The following is a 21,915-nucleotide window of genomic DNA, read 5'->3' as shown; positions in this document are numbered from 1 at the left end:
ACAGTAACTAAAGTAATGGATTGAGACCCAAGCACGCGTTTCAGTCCACAGACTCAAGTAGCACAGAACCCCGTTCAGTTTCCCAGCTGCAGGAGCCTCGTTTGAGCCAAGCTGCGATAGCGCACAGACGAGGCAGCACAGGTATCAAACAACCGTGAATAGCTGTATATCTCTATGGAACTTAAATCTGTTTCTTTTTTCTCACTTCTCTCCCTCTCTGTGTCTTGCACTTCATGGCCTTGCTTCTGTGCGTTTCGCATTTGGTGTAGAACTGTTTCCCCAAATTTGTTCCTTTTCGTCAAATTTTGCGTTGATGATGCCCTAGATTCTAATACCGTGCACTGTGAATGATGCTTTTCCTATATCACAAGGTCTTCTATTTTCCAAAAGTTAAAAATAAAAGTTGTGTTAACCAAGTTGGCTTAGTGCAGTGGTTAGTTCACTAATCCGCTTAAGTAAGTGTCAGAGGTTCCAATTTCGCCTTGTGAATGCAGCAATCCATTGGCCAACGACAAATCCTTAACCCTTAATGGAGTTCAGTTCTGTGGTGGAGTAGTCCTTAGCCTGTCGGACTAGGATACTGTGTGAAAAACCAAAAAAAAAAAAATAAAAGTTGTTATTTCTTTAATGTTAGATTAGGGAAATTGAGATTCTGGGGTTTTTATTTCCCCGTTAGGGTTTTGCCCCGCTGATCGGGTCCCTTTTTGAGTTGCTATTTATGTTTAGCTTCTAGTTCTTAATCATGTTGGGTGCTCAAATTTTATATCTTTTTTTTGTTCCTGATGTGTGGAAGTGTATGCAAAGGGGAACTAACAGTAAAGGGTGTGGGGGGAGTTTACATTAGAGAAACGAGTCAAATAAAGTTTGATCTTTTGTGGTGCAAAATGATTTTGGGTGGCATATGCCATTCCAGTTTTGAGTTCAGTTGGTTTTTCTCTGTGAATTTTGTTTTGGTTATTTATTTGAGATTGTTGATTCACTTGAATCTTGAAGTGAGTGGTGTGTTTACATCCACAAATCTTTCTACTGCAGATTCAAGCATAGTTTATTGATTGAGTTTGTGCAATCATAAGTTGTGAAAATGATCCGAGGCTCTGTGCTTACAACTTATATGATTAATATATGATTCTTTGCTGTATTTTATTTGGTTCTTGCTTCATATGATGTGCCAAAACTTTGTTATCTGTCCGTTGGAAACTTAAAATGAACTCATCTCAATTTTCCCATTCTTAGCTTGGAAAAAGACAACTATGTTGGAGTTGATGAAAATCTTTGTACTAATGGGTTCATCGTCCATTCTATTGGACAGTTGTGGAGAAGAAGACATTTATTGTTATGACATCTTTTAGTGGTTTCTTTTGTTTAAAAATTTTTGTTATGGGCTTTATGGTGGATTGAAAGTGAAAGAAATGAAACTCTTAGGTTGATGTAGCTAAGTAGCGCATTCAGCTGTTAAAATGTTGTTTTATGCTGTATGCTAGTTTATGCAAAAAAATTGTAACTTTTACCTCTTTTTTTTTTTCTTTTTTCCCCCTCTCATTCTCATGGTGCAGGAGTTTTTGCTTTGTTTTGATAGCATCCTCTACTGTGTGAGCTACAAATTTGAGAATTAATTGTTTGAGAAGGGTCATTACTACTCAGTGATAATAATAAAATACAGTCAGTTGTTCTGCACTGATGGTAAGTGTTTCTTTACCTATGTGTCTACTTCCGTGTTCATATTGCTTGTGTCATTTGCCAATGTATGTGAACAGATTTAGCATTGTTATTTGATTATGTTTTTGGTGTTTAATATTCTTATATTGTTGCATGATAAGTTTAATAAATCTAACTATTTCATGATATGCTCCTAAGTATTTTAATGAATAACAATTAAATAAATAAATGACAATACATTAATGAAAAATTTACAGCTAACATGTTGCTTAATAGATTCAGCCATAAGAGTAATATCATTTAGATAATACAAACTGCCTTCAATAGACATTTTTTTTTACCAAATTCCTAAATTTCTACCAAAATTTTCTCTTTTCTCTTTTCCATGGTGAAAGCATTTTCTATTTTACTAAAGTAAAACCACTATCATCACTTATATAAGATGGTATTCAAGTGTGAAAATCGTGGTTGTAGTCCACAGTTTATTTGAAACCGATCCAAGCCAAAATCGTAGTTCATATTCATGATTTACCAAATACCTTCTCATAGATGGAGGATTCACACTCTGTTATTTATTTGTATATTTGTTCATAGTTTTTATCTATGATTTAAGGTCTGTTAATCGTTGTTATATTTGTCATTGAAAATTTTGTTTTGTTTTTAAAATTTTAATTTATTTTGATTCAAAATCTTAAAATAATGTATACTTAAATATCAACCAAAAAAAAAAAAGACTTCACACCATATAAATCTTAATAATCACATAAAGATTAATATCATCGTACCAAACACCTTCAAAAACAAAATAAAATAAATAAATAAAATTTAACATTCATCTTGTTACATCTTTTCTCAAGGTATGATGTTTTTATATCAATTATAAGTACTAGTGTACTACAATAACTGCAACTATCGTCCTAAATTTTATTATCAATGGGCTCAAAAACTTTTGATCTTATACAATTACTCTAACATTATCAACTTAATAAATTTAAAATTTAGTTAATTATAATTCTTAATTCTCCCAAATAATTAAATATTTTTATTTAAAATGTAATTTCTGTACCCTAAACACTTATGGAAATACCACTATTCAAAAACACACAGCCTTTACCATTTCCAAGCGTAAAATAAAAATAGGATGAATTATAATTTTATTAATAACAAAATTAAATGGTTTAGATACAGAAAATATTAATGAATTGTATATATTCTCTAATAATTACAAAAAGTGAACCATTTTTATTTATATTTTTAAGTTAATAATTCATATACGTTAATATATAAAACGTTAGTGGAAAAACAATGTTCTTGATAAAGAAAAGTGATTTGGTTAAAATATTCATTTTACAAAGGGTCAGGAAAAAGATTTATAGTGACTGAACTTACGATCTATACATTAAATTATTTCAATTTAATCTCTTAAATTTTGTCAATTTTTTATTTTTAAATTAATATCACTAAATTATTAACAAAAAGAGTTTAATTTCATACACTGATAGTTTAAAAAGTTTTACACAGTCGTGCAATCGTATCTGTCTTTTGGATGAACATTCACGCGGTCAATGAAACTTGTATTTACTTTGATGAAGTGGTGTTACGTGATTGGATGCACGTGTAAAATTACTTTATACTGACAATGCATCAAAATTAAATTCTAACAAAAATATTAAACATCCAAAATCAGTAAATTAGTGATACAAACCCCAGAATACCCCTACCCGTATGTACAGCACCCCACTCTGTGTTCACTCCCTACTCCAAAATCCCTAGTCTTCTCCCGCAGACCCCGGTCAGTCTCTCACTCTGTCAAACACCACAACGGCTGCCCATTTCTTTGTCCAGCATCACTCCTATCTCTTCACTGCGGCTGCTGCTACGTCTTCTCTCTCCACCGTTGCCATTGCTATGTAATGTCTCTCCACCGAGGCTGCAACCTGTGACCTCGTCGCCGATCTACTCTCCTCTGCTGTTATGTGCCTCTCTCCGTCACGGTTGTGCTCTTTGCTCACCCAGTCTCGATAATTTCCTCTGTACTCTCTCTCGCCGCCAATCAGATCTCTCCACCGGTCAGGTCTCTTCTAGTTGTGTGTGCTTCTTGATATCTTGTTTTCTGATTAATTGATTGTTGAATATTGATGAGTTTATCTGTTAAGAATATGGATTAGTTCAATTTTTAAATTTCTATTTTATTAGATTACTGCTGGTTTAACTTCTTTATAAGGTGAAAATCCAGTGTGTGAACAAGCTTGATTAAATTCAGCTGGAGCTCATTAATCTTTTTGATCAGTTCTGTCCAAATAGAGAGTTAATTTGCTTGTGTATGATTAAACCTTGTTACTTTGTGAAAGTAATGCATTAATTTACAGCCTTAATTTGCTTCTGTTTTGCTTGCCATTTAGGTTCACTAATCCATCTTCATTAAACACAATGTAATAAGTGCCTCACTGCCTTGCATGTAATTGTTTGCAGTTCTTGATTTTTCTCGGAGTTCCACTGACTCACTGATTCCAACCATCAAAACCCTATCTCGGATCCATACCCTACAACATGGCTTCCGGTAATCACCTCCTCCTACTTATTTTTCTAATCTGTTTTTTCAATTTTAATAATCTTGGATTTTTATTTTTTATTTTAGTGCATTGAAAACCCTATCTGAACTAAGCAATGAAGCACTTTCTTGTAATTGTTGAATGTGTGCGTTTTTTCAGCGTGTCTATGACGATGCTATTTTTTTTACCAGTTTCTGCAAATGTCAAAATTCATGAAAAAATCGTGAGGCTGAGTAATGCCTATCAAATGTGGATTTTCACAATCATTGTTTTTGTACTGTAATAATACTGTTGCTTATATGATATAATTGTTTATTTGGAACTTCATCTGCATCCAGTGAATGCTTTTAATCCTGTTAAGTTAGTCCCAAGCTAGCTGACTTAAAAGAAAGAAAATTCCTTTTTGAATCTTTGTGGCATGGTTTACTCACAAATCTCATGGTTTGAAATTCCAACTGTAGAAGGAATGACAATTCAACAGGGTTGTTAAATACTTAATTTCGTGTTATTTGCACTATAAATTTTGCCACTTATGCTTCTTTGAAGTATTCATATTTTACAACATTGAATGTCCTATGCTTTTAACGTTGAAATATATATAATTATAATAGTTGATTAACTTTTTCTGATTTAGTTACACGCGCATTATGTTTTTATAATGTAGATGCTGATATGGAGGACTATGGATTTGAGTACTCTGATGAGGAGCAAGAGGAGCAAGATGTTGATATTGAGAATCAATATTACAATTCGAAAGGTATTTATCGCACCTATGCTTACGTTCACTTCTTTTCAATGTAATGAGTTTGGATAGGTTATTTTTATTTTTCGGTTACATACTAGTTTGCTCAAATTTAACTTGGTGTTCAAAAGTGTTTATGCACTTTCTTATGATCATTCATCAATTGCATCATTGTTGGAACTAGAAGTTTGATTCATTAGCTTGTTGTTTTGAATTCAATTATGCTATCTTTCATCCTTTTGGAAGATAGGTATATGTTCATTAACTTATACTCCTTCTGGTTCAAACTATCTTTCACGCCAGAAAACTTTTTTTTAATTTCTTAATCTTAATTATCTTTTTTTGTACAAGTTGATAGAAGTTAATCATGAATATTTTTTCTCAGTTTCTTATTCTATAAACCTCAGTAAGATGGGTAGATTGGATGAATGTACAAATACCTATAGGTAAAACCATTAAAAAATTTAAAAATATTGAGAGGAACTATAGGTGAAATCATTAAAGAAATAAAATCATGTAGATTTTTATTGATTGTTTGGTTTGCGTTTCAGACTTTGGTAGCATGGTAAGTTAGTGTAAAGATTATCTTTTTCTTTCTCTTGGGCACTAAATGCAATGAGGGAGATCATTAGTGGAATTATATATATATATAAAGTTTTGAGTATTTTAGTGAAGGATAATATAATTACAGTACGTCTTGGAAATAGAAGGCTTGTGGAAGCCTTGATAAGAAAACTAAATTAGATGGAAGGTAGCTCGATTAGTGTAGGTATAGAAAACCTAGAAAATTGTAGATGAAGTCATTAAGAAAGGCTTATATTTAATTGGCTTCCCTGTAGATATGGTTTATGATACAATGTAATAATAGTGTGATTCGTGTAATCAACCTTAACTAGTAGGAGAAAAGCTTTGCTGTTGAGTTCTTAGTCATTGTGCAAATGCCTTTAAGGACAGATATTTTGAAAGGGAGGAATCTTCATTTACAACATCATGATCTAGGTTCTCATAATTTGTGGTTCTAAATTGATGATTCCATTTCCATCCTCCACACTAATTTCCTAAGATGCTGCTGTTTGTATGTAGGTTTGGTTGAAACTGATCCAGAAGGTGCACTTTCTGGTTTTGCTGAGGTAGTGCGCATGGAACAAGAAAAGGCTGAATGGTAAGAACCCTATTATCTGAGTGCTGCATAATAATAATAAACATATAGACACTGGACTTAAATGACAGTATACATTTGTATCTTCTGTTGCAATTTTGTATCATTAATAATTCAGTGATCTGATCCTGCTTGTGGTTTTTATTTTCTTTCTTTTCTTTAATGTTTTGTTTCTAGTTGGCCATTTAGTAAATACAGCTAATATATTTGTTGGCCGATTTTTCCCTTCTTTTTTGTATTCTTTGATGAATTGGATCATGCATCGTGATATTTGTGTTTATCTTTTAATTGTACTAAGAAACTATTATGTATTTCATGTGATATTTATTTTACATTTTACCAGGGGATTTAAAGCTCTAAAACAAACCGTCAAGCTCTACTATCGACTTGGGAGATATAAAGAGATGATGGAAGCCTACAGGGAGATGTTGACTTATATTAAGTCTGCAGTGACTCGGAACTACAGTGAAAAATGCATAAACAGCATTATGGACTATGTCTCAGGTTCAGCTAGCCAGAACTTTGGTCTTCTGCAAAAATTCTACCAGACAACTCTGAAAGCCCTTGAAGAAGCAAAGAATGAGGTTAATCCCTTAGACCTTATCTTGGTTGCGACTCGTGTCATTGCATTTCCCATTAATGCAATCGTATGTTTAATTTTGTATTATTCAATTGGCAGAGATTGTGGTTTAAAACAAATCTGAAGCTTTGTAAGATTTTCTTTGATATTGGTGAATATGGACGAATGAGCAAGGTAAAGGTTTAATTTGCTGTCCAACATAATTTGAATGTATTTGTATGATTCTATTGGTATCTAGTGTTTTTCATAGTAAAAGTTTAAGGATTTGTTGAATCCTTTCAGATCTTGAAGGAACTTCACAAATCTTGCCAAAGAGAAGATGGCACAGATGACCATAAGAAAGGAACCCAACTGTTGGAGGTTTATGCAATAGAAATCCAGATGTACACAGAGACCAAGAACAACAAAAAACTCAAGGTCAGCATTTGTTTTAAAAAATTACTTGTGTACCTAACATCTAAGTATCTACCTCACCAATTTATTATTGCTTATTCTGGAATTTGCTTTCAATTATCCATCAGACTTCACTTACTGTTTATTAGTTTAGAATGAATTCTCAAATAATTAATATTTATGTACGTTTTATTCAATGGGAACTAACTGTATCTCTCTGGATGAAAGATGGAGTTGCTTAAACACATTGGCAATTTGGCATCTCAGTACCTTGCTTTTTTTGAATTTTTATAGTTATTTTTCGTTATTCTTCACAATTTCCTGTTTTCTTTTAATCAACTGTTTTTAGTAGTTTAGATCTTGTAATCTGTGGGGGAAAAAAATATTTGATGTATGGGCAGTGACCCGTGGCTGAATATTGATGCGTAAGCAAAGTGGGGGTGTCATCATGGTTGAACATGGATAACTGAGCTATCATAACCTAATGGACTATTTCTAGTAATAAATTTTGATAGGCTTAAATATCTTTCAATTGTTGTGAATGTTGTGAACTGTGGTTTTGGTACCTGTATAAAAAAGTTTGTTCAATTTCATACACCATCTCAATACCTGGCTTGTAGTTAACCTGATGCTGTAGAGAATCTCTTGAATCTGGGAGCAGCCTCAGAATTATTTTATATTCATTGATTAGTCATTAGTTTTTAGGGAAGTTTGTTTAACAGTGTCTCCTGGTCTTAAATGCAGCAACTTTACCAGAAAGCACTTACTATTAAGTCAGCTATTCCCCATCCAAGAATAATGGGGATAATCCATGAATGTGGGGGTAAAATGCATATGGCAGAGCGCCAGTGGGCAGAAGCAGCTACTGACTTCTTTGAAGCTTTTAAGAATTATGATGAAGCTGGGAATCATAGGCGGATCCAATGCTTGAAGTATGCAGCATGGAATTCATTTTACTTTTAGTTATTAGTTTGAAACATTTGATTAATGATAGATTGCGGTGTTCATGAAATGAAATTCATCACGAGTCATCAATTTTAGGATAAGATTTGATACTTTTAAAATTCATAATCTTTCCCTCGGATACATTTCATCTCGACTGCTGAGTAAAGAATTTTAGCTTTGTTTTTAATATGTATTGTTATTGTTATTATATGCATCAGGTACCTTGTTCTTGCCAACATGTTGATGGAGTCTGAAGTGAATCCTTTTGATGGACAGGAGGCTAAGCCGTAAGTGATGCATATTTTATTCCTGTCTGCTCCATCCATTTTTCATTCCTATCGTTCTTTGATCAAGTCCGGGGTGTTTTCCCATTCTTTTTTTAAATCTCATAAATTATGTATTGCAGATACAAGAATGACCCGGAAATTTTGGCAATGACAAATTTGATAGCAGCCTATCAACGGAATGAAATATTGGAATTTGAGAAAATACTGAAGGTACTTTTAGTTAGTCTCATTTCTCTTCACCTATTATTGGTTCTAAATGGATTCTGGGTATTTGATTTCCAGAGTAACAGAAGAACCATCATGGATGATCCATTTATCAGAAATTACATTGAGGATCTGCTAAAGAATATCAGAACACAAGTCTTGCTTAAGCTCATCAAACCATATACAAGGATAAGGATACCATTTATATCTAAGGTAATTTTACTCCTGGAATTCTTGTGTCAGCTTCATTTTTGGACTACCTCTTAGGGTAAATACCGAAATTTACATCGACAGCTTATTATTATTATTATTATTACTATTATTATTATTATTATTATTACCTCATAGTTGGTTAACTGGCTAAGTGAAGGGTTGTGCTGTTGCTTTTTTATTGCTTCCTTTAATGTAAGTAATACATATTTATTAACTTGAATTATGAGAGGTTAAGCTATGGCTTGCCCAACTTAATTGTAATTTCTTTTATGTGATAAAACCCACTAATTTACAGGAACTGAACGTTCCCGAACATGATGTTGAGCAGCTGCTTGTGTCACTGATTCTGGATAATAGAATTCAAGGACACATTGATCAAGTGAACAGGCTCTTGGAACGTTCTGATAGGTCTGTATATATATATATTTTAATTATTTCAAATTTTTTCAACTTTATTCTGTTTATAATCTTGCTATTTTATTGGTATTAATCGAATATACACGGTTCAGGTCGAAAGGAATGAAAAAGTACACTGCCATAGACAAATGGAACACACAGCTAAAATCTCTCTATCCAATAATCAGCACTAGAGGTTAGCCCTTGGTGTGTGGTGGAAAGGGATATCTGTATTGTTGCTTCAGCATGCAGTTTTGTCATGTGAATTAACTTAGCTTCTATGCAGAGTTAGTAAAGAGTTACTAAATAGTGGGAACCAAAGTGAAAATGCAACTTGTGATTCATGTTTTGCGTTATTTGGAAACAATTTTAAAGGTGCCAAAGGTTGTGTAGAAAGGTTTTGATGCTCCATGAGGACTGTTCCAATTTATTCGTCGTTTAGTAAAATATAATGCTACAACCGGCGTCGATATATAATTATATACAAAAATACTATTCGTACACTAAAATCAGCCATTAAAATCAACCACCAATATATTTGTGTATAAATACATGTGTGATTTAATTTATTTTTAACGTGTATTTATATTTCAGCATGTATTTTATAGTGGTGGCTGACTTTGGTGACTATTTTGGTGTATACGTATCATAGTCCATATATATATATATATATATATATATATATGAAAATAAAATGTGGGTGGTTTTAGATTTGTTATAGCTTTCTTTTGGCAGTCTGCGAGAGACAAGGAGTTACTGTTCTTGTCTTATCGTTTGTGTTACTTGTGAGGTGAATCTTTTAAGATATTGGTGTTGCTTCAAATATTGGAGGTAAACTCCCATCAATTTTGTACTGGCCATAAACATAATACACTCCTTATGAGTGATGGCCTTTCTAGGTTTCACCGTGACTAACATTGATGCCTTGCCCTAGCAAGCTAGCGTGCTAAAAAGGATTTCAGATTGTAAATTGAACCAATTTTTGGGGGGTTGGCCTTTTGAATCCTGAACAAAAACAAAGTAAGAAAAAGGCATTTTAAAATTCTAACCTTTAGTTGACACAAAAAAAAATCAAACCTTCAATACAACCAAATCTCTGCAATTCATATATTGTTTTACATTTTAAACACACTCGTATATAAATTTATAATCATAACTTTAATGATATCATTAAACAAGAATAATATATCTAAAGTATAATGCGTCAAACTTGTGAACCGTTCGTTTCTTTAGTAAATAGTCAAATTAATTTTAGAAAATTATTCATGAGTAACTTTATATACAACATAGGATTTGAACCATCAACACTTACTTAAGCGGACGAGTGAGCTAATCATTCGATCAAATTTAAGTTGGTTATGTTTTGTAATATTTTAATTTTTTTGTCATCCACGATATTCTCCAATAACTAACCCAATACTTTAATTTATCTCATACGTTTATTATTTTTTTGGGATTTTTTTTTTCCGAAGATGGTCTTGGATTGTAATATTTCCTCTTCCTCTTCTTCTTTTGGGATGTGTTTTTTGGTATTGTTTTGGGATGTTGTTTATCTTTCTTTTTATGTTATTGATAGAATAGATCTTCAAATTGGATTTTGGGCCGAATCAGTGGGTTGTTCTCATGGACTAAATCAACCCACAAAAAAAAAAGATCCTGCCCATATAGAGACTAGAGGAGTAGAGGTATCTCTATTTATTTTATTTTTGAAATCCCCATTCCACACCAAGAAATGAACATACTACTTGCATCGAATTGCTAGAAGGTAGTGGTTAGTCACTTGTCTTAGTCTGCTTATGAACTTCTTTTATCCCCAGACACACATATATACACACAATCTTCATTCAACTATATACGTTGTTCGATACCTGATGTTCTCGAGTGCTCGACGGGTCGGATGGTGATGAGTAGGGGAGAGGGAGAGACCCTGGGTTGACGTGGAGCGAGAATTGACATGGGCTAACGACGCTGGAGGTGGAGCGGAGTACGGGGGTGGTCACCTGCAAGGACACTCCGACGATCAAGTCAGAGTCCGTATGAGAAGATGGCCGAATTGAGTAAAAATGTGTCGTACCTTGGGGGGAGTGCTGACTTCTCCCCTTATATACTGTGTTGGGTGGGCCTAAAGATAATCTGGCCCATTGTCTAGAATGCTTGCGCTATTCTTACGCACGTGGGGGAGCATTGGTTGCCCTAATCGTCGGGTCGGAGATTCGGATCCCACTCCGATAAATCCGACCCGACCGTCTTGTTTGGGCGAAGTCTAGGCCATGCCGGTACTGTGGCCGTACGTCACTTGGGTCGGGTGTCTGAGAGCCGACCCGTTGGATTCCCTTGAGATTGGTTTGGGCCTGGGTCGAGGGTGTTGCCCTAACCTGGCGAGTGGTTGGACTGGACTTGTAGCGGTCTCGTAACATATGTCATATAGTAAAGAATTAAGGAATTATTATTATTATTATTATTATTATTATTATTATTATTATTATTCAACTCCTATAAAAGTTATTTATATTATTATTATTATCTAGAGATATTTATATAGATAATAGATAAGTTAATTGTTTCAATAAATTCATGCCGGAGATCAGAGAAGTTCCATAACCTCTAATTTTCAACAGATTTGGAAACAAACTCTATATATTAAGAATTTGATTTCCATATGCATTTTCCCCATAAAGTGGTCTTAGTTCGATGGTAGGTAGGTGAAGAAATAGAAATGTCCAAATACAAACATTCATTCAGTCTTTTCCTCTTTGTATTAATTAGAAAGCTATAAACTTTGCATGAGTTGTCTCTTGACGAGAAAAATCTCTAAACACGTGGTAAGTAGAAGTAGCTAGGTGTATACTTTATTACTTTTGCATATAAATCCCAAAGCTTTTCTTAATTTCAAAGTGGTCCTTGCTTTTATTTTGCAAATTCACTGTCCCTCTAGTTGTTAAGGAAAAACCTCTATATATAGTAATCTAAACCGATGATACAGCTGTTGCTAGGATTTATTTCACACTAACACATTCATGAATACCATATTCTTCCAATTATTTCAATTATATTAAATTGTCTTTTTTCCCCTTAAAATCACAACTATGTTGTTTTGTTCATCATCACCATCATATGAAAATAATGTAAAATTGTCTTTTTGTCTTGAAAGTCAAAATGAACGATGGACATGACATGATCTATTTTGGATAGCAAGTATTAAGTAATTTTGTAAACCATAATAGTAACTTGTGATTGATGTATCATTTATTCATTTGTCCGAGAAGGAGAAAATGACATGAAAAAGATAAACTTAAACGCGTACAAAAATGAAAAGATAAAAAATACCACATCATTTGTTACATTTGTAGCAAAAGATAAATGGAAATATTTTTTTGGTGGATGCATTATATTTATTACTTTTTGTTTTTTTTTTAATGGTATTCTCTAATTTGACATGTCAAATTAAATAAAAAGAAACAGAAATAACAAAATATATATTATTTTAAAAATATACAGTAAAAATTATACAAAATTAAATAAAAAAATAATAAAAAAGTTTTATAAAAATATATATCAATAAAAGTGACTAAAAAAATTATATAAATAAAAAAAATTCACGTAAAATCATTTCAGCCTATTGTGTTTTGGACTAAAAAATGTAAATTTTCTTTGGAACGATTTGTGGATACCTACTTAGGTGGAAAGATTTATGCTTATTCTTTGAAATTAGAACAAATTATAAATCGTCCCGCTCTATAATGTTTAACGTGCTAAACTAAATTACAAAGTTCTAAAATAATTTATATAATAATACAAAAAAAAGAGATTCACATAGCAAAAACTCATTTAAAAAATTCTGGTAATTTTGATTTTTCTTTAATTTATTTAGTAACTTTATATGCGGATCCAAAATTCAATTTACTTCCATCAAATTTTTAGAAGAAAAAGGAAGAAAGAAAATAACTAATTTGACAATATTGAATCAATTATATACATTATTTAAAACGAAATGAATTTGTTAAAATTTAATTAAAAAATTAAAATTTAGAAAGAGTTACACTGAAGTTGAAGGGTACATTTGTAAAATCACACAAATTCTTTTGTCGTATATATAATTTCAATTATTAGGAAAGGGTCAGCGTACGAGGAAGAATATAATAACAAAGTCCGCGGTAGAATCGGAGACTCGGTAAAGAAAAAGTCAAAAACCAATTCTTCATTCTGCTCCATACAAATTCCCTCATCATCTTTGTATCATCACTATCAACACTTACGTAAGATTTCTTACTCTTTTCTATTTTCACATTCTCTGTTACAATAAAATATACGAATGCTTCTTCTAACTTTTGACTTCTAACTTCTAAGATTCGAAGACCCCTTTTTGTACCACTGAATTAAAAAGTTACCACCAAAAGAGGCACATGCACGATAAGCTTTTTCTGTTCTGAGGTAATTAAAACCTTTTAATCTAAATTGTTTAATGTTACAATGTCTCTGTTATCTATGTTATCCAATTGTTTGATTTGTATTATTTTTAATTTTATTTTTGGGTTTTATAATTTTATAATTTTATTCTTGCTCGAAAATCCACGAATAGGGTTTTCAAGAACGGAACTTTAGAGTATTAGGAATGTCACAAATTATTAATTAATTAATTAATTTATTTTTGAAAAGATGCCCTAGTTTGTTTCGGTACGTTTTCTTGAATTTTCTGTTGCCACGAATAGATGATCTAGGCTTCACTTTGGAGCTGCAGGTATGTTTTGGATGGAGTATTTTATAATTATGTATTTTGTTCTCAATGTAATTTTTGGTTATTCATTTTTTTTCTTTTTTAATACTAGTATGGTCCACAAACATTTTTGTCACCTATAAAACTATGTGGAATTTTTATGATCCAAGAATCTTGATGTTGACTGAGTGATACCCACAGCTTATTATTCTATCTCTTTAATGATGCCAAAAGAGAAAAGAAAAGAAAGAGATTTTATATATCGGTTTCTTTTGTTTCTGGTAAGTGTTGCTATCATGCGGTTGCTTTGTATTTTGGGTCCTTGTGATATCATTAAACGCATTTTGCAATTGGAAAATTTCTTTATGAACTTTATTAATATTATTTTAGAGTTTAGCATATCTTTAAAATAATTAAAATGTTTAGCCCCTATTATTCTCAATCCAAGTTTGAATTTAGGGGATCTGTTCTACTTCAGTACTCCAATCTGTAATAGTCTTAAGGTTTTGATCATAATAGAAAATCCCATTCAATTCCACTACTGGTTTATGTTTGTGAGAAGTTCTGTGTTTTCTGTTTTCTTTATAGTAAAAGTAATATGAAGTTGATGGTAAGTTAGGCAAACACTTTTAAGCACCATATCAATCACCTTCTTTCTATAGTGTTAATGATGTGATTGTGAATCATAAAATAAAGTTTCATTTAGAAGTGGTTAATTCTGATATTGGTTTTATATATGTCAATAGTATTTTGCATTTCATCATTTCTTTCCATTGAAGTAATATCAATTTTGATGGGGTTTCTCAACTCAAGGCTTAATATATAATTCTCTTCTGTTTTTTACTCTTACCTAATAATTCACATGATAAAAGAGTTGCCAACCATTATGTTTTCCAAGAAGTGTAAACTAAAATCAAGCGTTTGAAAATTCTTGATTCCAATTTGGTTAATTTTCCTCTATAGTTTTCTCATTTATGATTTAACTTTGTATATCCGATTATCTGTTTGTTATTTTCAGGAACCTACAAACCAAGCTTTGTAGGTAACAAACATAAGAAGAATCTAAAGTTATACTATGGCTGGTATACGTAATGTGGCAGAAGATCCCGTGTATACAGATGATGGAACACTTGACATTCATAAAAGACCTGCCAACAAGAAAAAAACTGGAAAGTGGAAGGCGTGCCGGTTTATTCTTGGTATTGGATTCTCTTTCTCTGTTCATCGAGTTATAGTTAACTTATATCAATCCCTGTGTTGGTGTTTGGTGATCCTCAGATGCTGGACTAATTTATGGCAGGTAACGAATGTTGCGAAAGATTGGCATACTATGGCATGAGCACGAACCTTGTGAACTATCTCCACGACCGTTTTGGCCTTGGAAATGCTGCTGCTGCAAACACTGTTACAACATGGTCGGGGACGTGCTACCTCACACCATTGCTTGGAGCCTTCTTAGCTGATTCATACATGGGGAGATATTGGACAATAGCCAGCTTCTCAACCATCTATGTCATTGTAAGTTCTGTTCAATATCAGACTTTTGTATTTGTTAAAGTTCATATTATAGTAGAGGCATTTAGCTTGCACCCTTCTCTCAATATGAGTCCATATTTTAATGTCTGAGATTTTCAAGTCTAGAAAGCAACAGCTTGATAATAAGGATTTTTTCTTGGTCAATTATTTAATGTATACTTTTTTACACTCTTTTGTGATGCTTGAGAAGTTGGTATTTGTCAAGAACTGATCTCTCTGATCTAAGATGGATGCTGCTATGCAGCAATGGTGAGAAATTCCCTTAGAAACTAAGATGGATGAAGCTGAGTTCTTAGAACCAAGGTTGTCAAACTCGCAAGTCTAAGTAATCTCGTGGAGCTGACCTAAACTCGACTCGTAGACTTGTAGACTCGTACGAGTTTGCCTATTATGAATTTTTTAAATATATATATATATATATATATATATATATATATATATATATATACTCAAATTCAGGCATTCAAAATTAATAAGTTCAACTTCAAAACATATAATAAATTAAAATAGTACCACAATTGTAACAAGTACTTTAGAACACATTTAAATCATTCACAAGTATGCATCTAGTTTAACATAGAACCCACACACAATCAAAGCTTCAAATAACACAACCGGAAAAAAGAAAACAACAAAATAACAAGTAAATGTCCTAATAAACTAAAAGTCAAACTGAAATCCTTCAATATCTTCATCTTCCATGGCATCAATATCCTCATCTTCACCATCTTGTCCCTGAACCAACATTTTCAAACATTTTATCTCTAAATCAACACTAATAAATAATCAAATTAGTAAGTTTGTCCCTAAATAAAATTTTTTCTCTTAAATCAAATAATCAACTATGAACATTGAACTATATCATATACTAACACAGACACACAGTAACATTGTAATTTACTAAACTTGTAACTGCAATAGCTTTCAATGATCAGAATTCAGATATTCAAAAAAATGAATTAACAATGATCATAATTCAAACATTCATAATTTATACAATCCCAGAGGCCAGAACAACTAAAAAATTAAAATTAGTAATAAGTAACAACTAGAAAATTCAGTAATAAACTCAAGTAACAACTATGAAATCTTTTTAAAAAAACATACCTGAATGAAGGCAGTGAAGCGGCGCAGTCATGCAGGAGGAGAAGCGGCAAGGTCATGCGGCTGTGCATGTAGAGAAATGGTGAACGATGCAGCAAAGCAGAGCAGATCAACAGAGGCGGCAGAGGCTCGACGAATGTATGCAACTATGCACGACGATAGAGGATCGACAGCAGCGCAGCGGACACGTCAGAGGCTCGACGTGCATAAAAGAGAACAGAGAGCGAGATAAGGAGAAGGCAAGAAGCAGAGCAGAGAGTGAGAGGCGGGGCTGTGCGCGAAGCTGGGCAGATGAAGGAGCAGTAGCGCCAACCTGCGGAGAACGGCGATGAACGGCAGACGAGTGAAGTTAGAACAATGAGTGAGGGAGAGAGAGAGAACATCGGAGAGTAAGGGAAGAGGGAGCCACCGAGCCAATTAGGGATTTAGGATAAGTGGGTAGTGTTTTTTCGTTTTTTTTTTTGGGGCCAAAATACCAAAACGACGTCCTTTTTTGCCAAAATGGGCACCCAACGCAAACTCGCTAACTCGCTCTCAAACTCGCAAATTTTACCGAGTTTATGCGAGTCTAATAAAGTCTACCCGAGTTTACTCAAAAACGAGTTTGTGTCCGAGTTAACTCGATTCCACTACCTAAACTCGCAAACTCGTAGTAAACTCGTACGAGTTTACGAGTTAACTCGCGAGTTTGACAACAATGCTTAGAACAGGAAGTGAATAGAAGACTTTGGAATTGTATCGAGTATTGAATCCAACAGAATGATATTGAGTTACATAACTAATAGCACTTCACATCTATTTATAGAAGGTTACAATCCTAACCACCTATCATCCACTCCTTATTCTACTTTGTTCACTGCTTCTATCTTAATTCTGTACTTCTTCCTTTACAGTATTGATGTCTATGAGATTTTAAGTCTAAGATGTGTTTGTTTACTGTCTCAAAACAACAAAGATACAGTCACACACAAAAAGACACATATACATAGATGCAGATACGCTTGAATACATGAATAGGTGTAGTTTGTTTGTTTGGTTGTTAAGACACTAATAAGGAGATATAAACACATTTGTCGATGAAACTAATTTTAACCCATAACTAAATATTTTAGCTTGATAATAAGGATTTTTTCTTGGTCAATTGTTGTTGCTGTTTATCTAAGATTATTACACTCTTTCTTGACATTTGCAGAAGTTGGTATTAATCTCTTCTCTAGCTTCATTTCTATTCTAGTTTCCTCATATTTGCAGCTGCTTCTTTGTTCTTTCCATCATAGTTTTCATGTCTTTCATCCTATTGGGGTGAAAATGGTTACCATATAAGAGTGTAAGTCCTGTTAATGTTAATGTAGGTTGTTTATTTACTTTTTTTCAGGGAATGTCGCTGTTAACATTGTCTGCTGTAGCACCTGGACTGAAGCCTGTGTGTCGCGGTATAAGTGATTGCCATCCAACAACAGGACAAACTGCAGCTCTCTTTATCGCACTCTACTTGATTGCTCTCGGAACTGGCGGTATCAAGCCGTGTGTTTCGTCTTTCGGCGCTGACCAGTTCGACGAAAATGATACCATTGAGAGGAAAAAGAAGAGCTCTTTTTTCAACTGGTTTTACTTTTCCATCAACGTGGGTGCACTCATTGCTTCCTCAGTGCTGGTTTGGATACAAATGAATGTGGGTTGGGGATGGGGTTTTGGAGTCCCTGCGGTTGCCATGATCATTGCAATTATATTTTTCTTCATTGGTAGTCGATGGTACCGGCTGCAAGTACCTGGTGGCAGCCCTCTTACTAGGATTTGCCAAGTCATAGTCGCCGCCACAAGGAAATTCAGTGTTCAAGTGCCAGAGGATAAGTCTCTTCTTTATGAGACTTCGGATGCAGAATCTGCCATCAAAGGATGCCGCAAACTTGAACACACAAAAGAACTTAAGTGAGTTATTCACACCATGCTGTCACTACTTAATTATGATAAATTATATTAGGCAATCAAAACTGGTTGCAAGTACTTTATTTGGTTCCTTAACAAAAAGGTTTTAAGTTCAAATTCACCTTAGTTGGGTCAGGCCAGATAAGCCGAGTTTCCAGTAATAGAATTTAGATTTTGGCGGCTTAACTGGGATGAAAACTAGTTGTAACCAACATGGTATTCCATCCATTTCAAAATAAGTGTCGTTTTCATTTTTTTTGGTTCATTGAAAAGTTAATGTAATTAGACAATGGGCTTATCTAGATACATTGATTTTTCAATGAACAAAAAGTGAAAGCGACACTTATTTTAGATCAGGGGGAGTATTAGTTAAGAATTAAGATAGTAAATACTTTATTTGTTTCCTAAACTAAGAGGTTCTAAGTTCAAATTTACCTTAGTTGAGTTAGGCCAAATCAGAAGCGGAGCCTCATATAGGGTAAGGGGGGCAGTGACCTCCCCCAACCATCAATTTTTCTCTATAAATTATACATAAAATTTAATATAGTTTCCTAAATATTTTATTTTATTTTATTCTAAATATAAAATTATTTTTTGGCCCCTCTTTCACATTGAGGCTAGCTCTGCCCTGGGCCAAATAAGTCGAATTCTCAGTAATAGAATCTAGATTTTGAAAGTTCAACTGGGATGAAGAAAGGTAAAATTGCGGGCTTGTCTTTTTCCTATTCTGCACTTCATCATATAGCATCTTCTGGTTATACTTTCATTCTAAATTTTTCTTTTATTCTTATGTTTTCCAGATGTTTGGATAAGGCAGCAGTAGAGACAGATTCCGACCGCCTAAAGGATTTGCCAAATCCATGGAAGCTCTGCACGGTAACGCAAGTCGAAGAGTTCAAATCCGTGATTCGCTTGCTCCCAGTTTGGGCTTCACTTATTGCCTTTGCAACTGTGTACTCTCAAATGAACACCATGTTTGTTCTACAAGGCAACACAATGGACCAGCATATTGGTCCAAAATTCAAGATTCCATCAGCCTCCCTCTCCCTTTTCGACACTCTGAGCGTCATCTTTTGGGCACCGGTCTATGACCGCGTCATTGTCCCATTCGCAAGGAAGTTCACCGGACACGAACGCGGATTCACGCAACTTCAACGGATAGGCATTGGCCTCATCATCTCCATTGTGTCCATGATTGTGGCCGGAATCCTAGAGGTTGTTCGCCTCAACATGGTCCGGAAAAACAACTACTATGATCTCGAGACCATCCCCATGTCGATCTTCTGGCAAGTGCCGCAATATTTCCTCGTCGGAGCTGCGGAAGTATTCACAAACATCGGTCAGATGGAGTTCTTTTATGGTGAGGCACCTGATGCTATGAGAAGTCTCTGCTCCGCTCTGTCACTAACAACTATGGCCTTGGGAAATTATGTTAGTACCCTTCTTGTTACCATTGTGACAAAAGTTACCACAAGTCATGGAAGGCTTGGTTGGATACCGGACAATCTGAATAGGGGCCATCTTGATTACTTCTTTTGGCTTTTGACCCTCCTCAGCTTGCTCAACTTCCTTGTGTATCTTTGGATTGCAAAGAGGTACAAATACAAAAGGGTGATAACAAATGTTCGTTGAGATGTTGGCATATGATGTTCCACTACTTTGTTATCTGCTCTAGCCTCTAGAATTGTATTTTGTGTTTAGTGTTTTTAGTGGATTTGATGTTGCTATATGAACTTTTATGTTGATATTTATGTAGATGCTATTTGTGGCTTGTAGTTTTTCTTAATTAAAAAGTTCCTTTAGAGTTTTTTTTTTTCCTTTTCTTTTCTTTCGGAGTGAGTTCATATTTTTCAAATGAGAAATATTTGTTAGAGAGTTTTGCATGAAAAGTTCTAAATATATCTTTTGCTGAAATCATATTTACTAACTTGATGCACGATTATTTATCCAAATGCCTCGTATACAATTTAAGTCAATAGATGTCAAGCTCTGTCTTCTTTTGAATTTAGACATAAAGCTTGTCTTCATCCTATTAGAATTGAGAAAGATATTAATACTTTATTTCAACTAGAGTCTAGAGTAAGATTCGTGTGATGCACGAAAAATTAAATTAATTATATTATATAGAGTAATACCTCAAATAGGTCCCCAAGGAATTCACGTTTAGACAGATTTGTCCTCAACGAAATTTAGCTAAAATTTTGTTCCTGACCTTTTTAGCTACACATCAGATATGTCCCCACACCAAGTTTAGCCGGTCAAGTCTCAGGTTGACATCCTACGTGGAGGTAATCCGGCTGACGTGTCGGGTTAAGAGTGACGCGTCACGTCGATGACACTTTGGTCCCTGTGATTGCAGGACAAAACGACGTCGTTTTGGGGAAAAGGAAAACGACGTCATTTTTTAAGGGACAAATAGGTCTCCGTGATGAAGGACAGTGCAACTAAACGACGCCGTTTTATTTGGGGGGCCAATTTGATATACAAGTCTCTTCATATTCAATTGTTTGTGAAATTACTCCATACCTCCATCAACATTGTGCATACTCATTGCTCTGTTCATACTCGTTGGTGACATTGATCGTGAAAGTGGTTGTGAAGGCAGTTAGTTCAACACCCAACTGATCAAGGTCAGTGAAACGTTTTTTTTTTTTACTTGATTGTTTTTGAATTTCTGATTTTGGTTGCATGCATTGTCGTGGATAGTTGTAGTGATTAGCGATATTGGATATAATAGGAAATGAGTTGTACTTGTTTATTTGTTGGCATTTAGATGTCGGAAGATGTGGTCTCAGTGTTTCATCATGGTGGAAGCTTTGTTCGAGATAACAAATGTGTCTTAGTGTACATTAATGAGAAGGTGGAAAGGTTTTTCCCAATGGATGTTGACCCCATCACAGGAACTGTGTTAGACATATATGGAAGAATTTCACCAATAAGTACAAGAGCAAGCAGTTGAAGAATGTCGTCTGGGCTTGTGCTAAAAGCAATACGAAGGCAGAGTTCAGAGAGCATATGAATAGACTAAAGAAGGTAAACAAGGATGCATGAGCTTACTTTGCAAAATTCGACCCTGGATGTTGGACAAAATCACATTTTAGTCACTGGCCGAAACTAGATAATATCACCAATAACATGACAGAAGTGTGGAATGCCAAGATAGCACACTACAGAGAAAAACCCATTTTGACAATGTTGGAAGAATTGAGATGCTACATCATGAGGAGGATGGCCCAGCATAAGAGAGTTTTGAGCACCTACACAGGCATAGTGGCACCAGTGCAACAAAAGAGGATTGATGACATCATGAAAGAATTGCAAATACTGAACTGCTCAATAGACTGGTGATGATGCTAGACAAATTTTTGAGGTGCAGTATCACATGAAGAAAGTGGGAGTGGATCTAGGAAACAGTACATGTTCTTGTAATATGTGACAACTTACAGGTAATGGTTACATTTTACTTGTATTAGTTACTTAATTAGTGCTCAATTCAAATTTTATAGGT

General features: G+C 34.1%; 2 protein-coding genes across 4 annotated transcripts; both read left to right on the top strand.

Annotated features, from left to right (window-relative positions):
* Window positions 1–7: 7 nt before the first annotated feature.
* On the top strand, window positions 8–9,538 carry LOC130961729 (COP9 signalosome complex subunit 2-like). The gene is made up of 14 exons (XM_057887721.1): window positions 8–141; window positions 1,554–1,680; window positions 4,129–4,216; window positions 4,873–4,965; window positions 6,034–6,112; window positions 6,453–6,693; window positions 6,789–6,863; window positions 6,972–7,106; window positions 7,827–8,014; window positions 8,246–8,314; window positions 8,434–8,524; window positions 8,597–8,731; window positions 9,027–9,139; window positions 9,241–9,538. Exons 3-14 carry the CDS (start codon window positions 4,207–4,209, stop codon window positions 9,326–9,328), a joined length of 1,317 nt encoding a protein of 438 aa, XP_057743704.1. The 5' UTR covers window positions 8–141; window positions 1,554–1,680; window positions 4,129–4,206; the 3' UTR covers window positions 9,329–9,538.
* A 4,706-nt stretch (window positions 9,539–14,244) lies between these two features.
* On the top strand, window positions 14,245–20,171 carry LOC130960979 (protein NRT1/ PTR FAMILY 8.1-like). 3 transcript variants are annotated; one of them, XM_057886562.1, is made up of 5 exons: window positions 14,245–14,451; window positions 14,860–15,040; window positions 15,142–15,359; window positions 17,857–18,410; window positions 19,208–20,171. In XM_057886562.1, exons 2-5 carry the CDS (start codon window positions 14,917–14,919, stop codon window positions 20,037–20,039), a joined length of 1,728 nt encoding a protein of 575 aa, XP_057742545.1. In that variant the 5' UTR covers window positions 14,245–14,451; window positions 14,860–14,916; the 3' UTR covers window positions 20,040–20,171. The 3 variants fall into 3 exon arrangements, with proteins under 3 accessions (XP_057742545.1, XP_057742546.1, XP_057742547.1); XM_057886563.1 differs by having other exon boundaries at window positions 14,323–14,344; XM_057886564.1 differs by lacking the exon at window positions 14,245–14,451 and adding an exon at window positions 14,586–14,743.
* The last annotated feature ends 1,744 nt before the right edge of the window (window positions 20,172–21,915 follow it).

This window comes from Arachis stenosperma, chromosome 2 (genome assembly GCF_014773155.1).
Source record: "Arachis stenosperma cultivar V10309 chromosome 2, arast.V10309.gnm1.PFL2, whole genome shotgun sequence".
Lineage (NCBI taxonomy): Eukaryota > Viridiplantae > Streptophyta > Magnoliopsida > Fabales > Fabaceae > Arachis > Arachis stenosperma.
The sequence above is the reverse complement of the archived record's forward strand: the minus strand, read 5'-3'. Positions and strand labels throughout refer to the sequence as shown.